General features: G+C 42.9%; 1 protein-coding gene across 4 annotated transcripts in view; it reads right to left on the bottom strand.

The window, feature by feature from the left end:
• Positions 1–1,931: 1,931 nt before the first annotated feature.
• The window catches only part of foxn2a (forkhead box N2a), a 34,687-nt gene continuing 29,118 nt past the window's right edge, over positions 1,932–7,500 (bottom strand). For 3 of the 4 annotated variants that reach the window (XM_043256134.1, XM_043256132.1, XM_043256133.1), the window contains exons 4-6: positions 7,304–7,353; positions 6,626–6,694; positions 1,932–2,777 (exon numbers count right to left, since the gene is read on the bottom strand). In XM_043256134.1, the coding sequence (XP_043112069.1) occupies positions 2,332–2,777; positions 6,626–6,694; positions 7,304–7,353 (565 nt within the window). In that variant the 3' untranslated portion in view covers positions 1,932–2,331. The remainder of the gene's footprint in view (positions 2,778–6,625; positions 6,695–7,303; positions 7,354–7,500) is intronic. The other variant, XR_006252404.1, reaches the window with a different exon arrangement.

Here is a 7,500-nt window from a genome sequence, read left to right as displayed (position 1 = left end):
GTTCTTTGTTTTCTTTATGCAAAATATAATTTCTTATTTTTCCTTTTCGTTTTGAGGTGAATTCCTCGCATGCATCTCTGCGTCTATACCCGAAGATTTAAGCTCCTCCGTCTTTAAATGGTTTAAATCCAGCGTTGATCTTCTAAACTCGGCTGACTGCGTTAAAACACGCAACGAACGGACACACACACACACACACACACACACACACACACACACACACACACACACACACGTATAGATGTATATATGTACCGAGAGGAAATATACGGCTACACGGCTTTAATCTTTTGCATAGGCTCTGAACAGAGGGAACCAAAGAGAGAGAGAGAGAGAGAGAGAGAGAGAGAGAGAGAGAGAGAGAGAGAGAGAGAGAGAGAGAGAGAGAGAGAGAGAGACAGAGAGAGAGAGAGAGAGAGAGAGAGAGACAGAGAGAGAGAGAGAGAGAGAGAGAGAGAGAGAGAGAGAGAGAGAGAGACAGAGAGAGAGAGAGAGAGAGAGACAGACAGAGAGAGAGACAGAGAGAGAGAGAGAGAGAGAGAGAGAGAGAGAGAGAGAGAGAGAGAGAGAGAGAGAGAGAGAGAGAGAGAGAGAGAGAGAGAGAGAGAGAGAGAGAGAGAGAGAGAGAGAGAGACAGAGAGAGAGACAGAGAGAGAGAGAGAGACAGAGAGAGAGAGAGAGAGAGAGAGAGAGAGAGAGAGAGAGAGAGAGAGAGAGAGAGAGACAGACAGAGAGAGAGACAGAGAGAGAGAGAGAGAGAGAGAGAGAGACAGAGAGAAAGCAGGATGATGGGTTCTGGGTTCCTGAAGGCTGTTCGTGTTCAACGTTAGGCTTGCGCTCATGAAGTTCACTTTTCTTTTAATTTGTTAATAGTGTAAATCTCACGAAATCTGTTCACGTCACGCTTCACTCCAAAAAGAAAGAATTAAAAAAAAAAAAAAAAAAGTATAGTATTCTTATGAATAATGCACTTCTTAAAATACTAGTCTTCGTTAAAAATAAGACTTTTTATTTTAGTATGGTTATAATTATTATTATTATTATAATAGTAATGATATTTAGCATTGTAACATTTTCATGACAACTACAAATGTATAAGGGAAAAATAACATTAAGGTGGAAATTATTGTATTGTTTATATATATATATATATATATATATATATATATATATATATATATATATATAAAATTTCCACAATGTTATTTTTTATGTTTTTGTTTATATATTATATAATATATAAACTATATATTATATATTATTTTATTTTTTATTATTATTATTTGCAGATTTATAATAATAATAGTAATCATGTTATACATTGCACCTTAAATTTGTATTGACACAGAATTATTAGGTATTAGAATTGAAACAGAAATGTAACATTGCATGTGATACCAGCGAAAATACTTTTTTTCATTTTTCCAAAAGAAATGACAACCGACAGCAAACTAAGCATACTTCAGTACTGTTATGATTATTATTTGCATTTTTGCAAATATAAAATACATTATGGTAGCAAACCATATTGTCGCGTCATGCCAATTGCTGCTGCTTTTTCAAATATGAACACAGCATGTACACTCAAATCTGTAAAAACAATACTGGGAAAATATTTTATTAAATTGTTCAGCAGCGTGGGAACATCTGATGCGCTACCAAAAAAATATTACAGTGATAATAATTAAGAAAAACGGGTAATGTCCTAATGCAAAAAAAAAAAAAAAAAAAAACTAAATTATATTAATTTTAAAGCAAAATGTAATTTCTTTTATTTGGATTCTGGAGTGAAGCGTGACCCGATTGCATGAGATTTAGCCCATAAACACCACATCCTTAAAGAAATGGCAAGCAGATCCTTTGCGCTCACGTCCGCTCAGACCCGACACAGCACCTCTGATGAGGAGAACCAACGTAACGCCTGATGAAAATTATTGCATTCTTTGTTCTGTATTTCAAAACAATTCGAGGAGGGAGTCTTGACGTAATCGGACGAGGGGTTAGTGCTCCGAACAACACAGACATGCACTCGTTCTCTGTATAAATAGCACAGATTCACTTGGAAGAGTAGGACACTCACTTAAAGAGGAAGCATGCAAACGTTTAAGAGGAAAAAAAACACCAGTTTCTCCCCCTTCATCCTGAAGCACAACCACCTGCGTTTCTCCGTGAGTCTCGGTATGGCTTCGTTCACCTCCGCGCTGAGGGTTGCTATTGCCGTAGTTTGAGTCGGGGAGGGAGTTCTCTCGTGTATAAAAACGCAAAAAAAAAAAAAAAAAAGGTTTCAATGAAGTGAGGCACAGTCCAAGGGTTAAAATGTCACTAAAGCGTTCATTTCCGGTGCTTTTCGGGCTTTTTGCTCTTGGCCGTTCGCTTGGAGAGATCCAAGCCGGAGCGGATCCCGGCGAGGTGCAGCAGGGACCCGGCCGCCTCCTTCAGCTCGTCGTCCAGCTCCGGTTTGGACTCGTGACGGGCTCGTTTGACCGGAAGCGGGTACTTGACGGTGAGCGGGCGCCGGACGGGGAGCGAGGGCAGGCGCGGGTTCCTCTCCTCGTCTGAATCCTCGTCGCTGTGGAAGCCCTCGCTGCCGGCGCGCCGGTCCTGGCCCGGGTCGCAGCCGGCCTCGTCCAGGGAGGACAGCGAGGATGAGGAGGACGAGGAAGAGCGAGACGAGCAGCGCTGGAAAGACGAGCTGCTGTAGTTGTGGTCCTGCTTCGGGTCGCTGCTCACCAGGACCGAATCTGGGCGAGAGAGGTCTATGGGGCTGTCCGGGTCACCTGAGGACCAAACCACAACATAATCATCATTACTTACTTCAATAACAATATCAATAATTTAGGGGATCTTGTGCGTCCACTAGGGATGTAACGATAAATCCAATGCGTCGCTATTCTCTCTGGAATCGATTCAGAGCTTAGTTTTAACAGCAGATGGCGCTGCATGCTTTAGAAACAGCTTGCTTTCACGGGCCCTTACACACACGCAGACACACACACACACACACCACGTGAACTTCAAATAATCATGCACGAACTTCAAAATAGTTAATAGTCACAAAAACGATTCAAGAGAGAATCATCAATGCATTAGGAAGATCTCAGAATCGGCCCATTATTTGATTTCTCATCCACTAACGCATCTTTTGGTCGACTTTCATTTTAAGCATTATTATGAGCCTTTAAGTGCCTTCACAGCCCTTTGGGACATTCATAAAGCTTGCCCCCGACAAGGACAGACGTAATGATCATCACTGTATTTAATCAAAAAAAAAGTAACTTATTACAGTAATATTTCTAATGTAGTAATATTAACTATATTAAGAAGCTAAAAATAATGTTTTTACAAGTTATACGATATTTATACTGTATTTACCACAGCGTTTTTTGATAAAGTCTTTTTAAATCAACTCAGAACCATGTATAAAACCAGGCAAAACCCCTCTGTAAAAAAGGTTCAGAATATAGATAGTAACAAAAAGTGTAAAACTAGGGGTATGCAACATTATGGAAAGCCAAAAGGACTAAAACCTCAAAACTGACCGCTGAATGAAAAAATTGCTGTTTTTATTTTAAATGTCTTTCTATTCTATGGCTTTGAATGATTTTTGGACATCATCTCAGCAGGTTTTTATGAGGTTTAGCCAGTTATAAAAGCTTTACATGCTAATTTTCCATCTCTGAAGTGTAATCTATAAACTGCCGTTATATGAAAGACGTCATCAACTACTTTTATCAGCGTGTCTTAATGAAGCGCTCTTCTGATAGTTTATTCTGCTACGGGTGATTAAGGCTCATTAGAGGTAGAGAACACTACAGTGACACGCTTAACGAGGATAAAGACGTGTGAAGGAAGTGCAATGCTGCACTAATTACCAGCAAGAGATTTTAGTTGCTACGCAGACATATTTGCAAAACCATCTCCATAAATAATGATGCAAATGTGCTGTTCTGTATGAACCTGAACTAAACGGACTCATCCGCTGCACGAGGCTTACATCAGTCTTACAGATACAGATTTCAGGCTTGTCAGCGTCAATATCGTAGAGGCACATGAGCGTCAGAACGTCCGATAGACGGAGCGTCAGAACGTCCGACAGATACAGCGACAGAACGTCCGATAGATAGAGTGGCAGAACGTCCGATAGATACGGAGACAGAACGTCCGACAGATAGAACTTCAGAACGTCTGATAGAGCGACAGAACGTCCGACAGATACTGAGACAGAACGTCTGACAGATACAGCGACAGAACGTCCGATAGATAGAGTGGCAGAACGTCCGATAGATATGGAGACAGAACGTCTGACAGATACTGAGACTGAACGTCCGACAGATACAGCGACAGAACGTCCGACAGATAGAACTTCAGAACGTCTGATAGAGCGACAGAACGTCCGACAGATACTGAGACAGAACGTCCTACAGATACAGCGACAGAACGTCCGATAGATAGAACTTCAGAACGTCTGATAGAGCGACAGAACGTCTGATAGATAGAGCGGCAGAACGTCCGACAGATACAGCGACAGAAAGTCCGACAGATAGAACTTCAGAACGTCTGATAGAGCGACAGAACGTTCCGACAGATACTGAGACAGAACGTCCGATAGATAGAACTTCAGGACGTATGATAGAGCGACAGAACATCTGATAGAGCGACAGAACGTCCTACAGATACAGCGACAGAACGTCCGATAGATAGAACTTCAGAACGTCTGATAGAGCGACAGAACGTCTGATAGATAGAGCGGCAGAACGTCCGACAGATACAGCGACAGAACGTCCGACAGATAGAACTTCAGAACGTCTGATAGAGCGACAGAACGTCCGACAGATACTGAGACAGAACGTCCGATAGATAGAACTTCAGGACGTCTGATAGAGCGACAGAACATCTGATAGAGCGACAGAACGTCCGACAGATACAGCGACAGAACGTCCGACAGATACAGCGACAGAACGTCCGACAGATACAGCGACAGAACGTCCGACAGATACTGAGACAGAACGTCCGACAGATACTGAGACAGAACGTCCGACAGATACAGCGACAGAACGTCCGACAGATAGAGCGGCAAAACGTCCGATAGATACGGAGACAGAACGCCGACAGATACTGAGACAGAACGTCCAACAGATACTGAGACAGAACGTCTGATAGAGCGACAGAACGTCCGATAGATACAGCGACAGAACGTCCGATAGATACAGTGACAGAACGTCCGACAGATAGAGCGGCAAAACGTCCGATAGATACGGAGACAGAACGCCGACAGATACTGAGACAGAACGTCCAACAGATACTGAGACAGAACGTCTGATAGAGCGACAGAACGTCCGATAGATACAGCGACAGAACGTCCGATAGATACAGTGACAGAACGTCCGACAGATAGAACTTCAGAACGTCTGATAGATACAGCGACAGAACGTCCGACAGATACTGAGACAGAACGTCCGACAGATACTGAGACAGAACGTCCGACAGATACAGCGGCAGAACGTCCGACAGATACAGCGGCAGAACGTCCGACAGATACAGCGGCAGAACGTCCGACAGATAGAGCGGCAGAACATCCGACAGATAGAGCGGCAGAACGTCTGATAGATACAGCGACAGAACGTCCGACAGATACTGAGACAGAACGTCCGACAGATACTGAGACAGAACGTCCGACAGATACAGCGGCAGAACGTCCGACAGATACAGCGGCAGAACGTCCGACAGATACAGCGGCAGAACGTCCGACAGATAGAGCGGCAGAACATCCGACAGATAGAGCGGCAGAACGTCTGATAGATACAGCGACAGAACGTCCGACAGATACTGAGACAGAACGTCCGACAGATACTGAGACAGAACGTCCGACAGATACAGCGGCAGAACGTCCGACAGATAGAGCGGCAGAACGTCCGATAGATAGAGTGGCAGAACATCCGATAGATACTGAGACAGAACATCAAATAGATACAGCGATATAACGTCCAATAATTACAGCGATAGAACGTCCGATAGATATGGCAATAGATAATAGATAATTTGATAATTAGAGAGATGGAACGTTTGATAGACACAGAGGCAGAATGTTTGATAAATAAAGTGATAGAACATCTGATAGAAACAGCAATAGAATAGAAGTGTAACGCTACAAGTGCATCATACGGTTCATGGTCATTTTCCAAATCAAAGTGATCACCCTTATCCCCTTATCAGTGGGGACTGCCATTATTTAGACGTTTGGAATGCGCTTGTCAAAGGGAGTGATGTAATTTCCTCATTCTCTTTAGCTGGGATGTTCCACGTGCCCTGCTCACGCCAAAGCTCACACTAACACTCGCCTTGCCTTGGAAAATGACCGTGAACTGTACGATACACGTCATCATCACTACACTCCTACGACAGAACGTTTGAAAGATACTGCGATAGAACATCCGATAAATACAGAGTAAGAAAGTTACAGCGATACAATGTTCGATCGATACATTGATATAATAAATGTTCAATAGATACGGTATTAGATAAACAACAGAACATTCTCGAGATACAGTTATAGAACGTTAGAAACGACAGACAGACAGACAGACAGACAGACAGACAGACAGACAGACAGACAGACTTCTCTTACATGGGTCACTATGGTGTCCAGGGGCAGAGTTTAAGAGCATCATAGCAGTGGCAGCATCAATGTCAGACTCTGTAAAGGACATAAAGACACACAGCGGTCAGAGCACTGCTCAGTGTGTGTGTGTGTGTGTGTGTGTGTGTGTGTGTGTGTGTGTGTCTATGGGGGGAAATCAAGGGACTGGAGTTTCTCTGTTTCCACGCAACCCTTCAGAACGTTTGAATTATTCATTATCAACTAGACAGAGGAGAGAGTGAACACAACTGCCGCCATACTCAAGGAGATGGAGAAAGAGAAAGGAAAGGACAAATAACGCTAACAGTGCAGCCTGCACGAGGACAACAAACAAAAATCATAGGGTTCGCACACTTTGACCAATTCGTTTCCACACTTAAAATATGAGAAATGGGAACAACTTCTAATAATTAAAAATTACAAAAAACAAAAACAAAATCTAGTCTGGGAACATGGAAATGTCATGAGAAATCACTAAGAATGATGTGGGTGTGATGTGTAAAACCGGTTTCCTAAACTCACAGGAAGTGTCCTCGATGACTCGTTTAACCAGACGTAATCGCTTTCAAGCACACTGGAACATGCATGCTTTTATTTTTTTCTATGACTAACAAGATTTTTAATTGGCACTTGTTTTGACAGACTTAAAAAACAGAAATGTCTCACCTTTGAGAGAGCAGCCCTGGAGGAAGAGGTGACGTGCGGGTGAGAAGGCACTGTCAGACACACACACACACACACACACACACACACAGAGACAGACAGAAAGACAGAAAGACATAAAGCAGGACCATGAGTCAAGGCACTTATGATGACTTGAGAGCCAAATGACAACAGAACCACTTTTTCAGAGGAGATGTGTG

Source organism: Puntigrus tetrazona, chromosome 13, assembly GCF_018831695.1.
Source record: "Puntigrus tetrazona isolate hp1 chromosome 13, ASM1883169v1, whole genome shotgun sequence".
Classification (NCBI taxonomy): Eukaryota; Metazoa; Chordata; class Actinopteri; order Cypriniformes; family Cyprinidae; genus Puntigrus; species Puntigrus tetrazona.
Note: the sequence above shows the minus strand (reverse complement) of the source record. Positions and strands in the feature narration are given on the sequence as shown.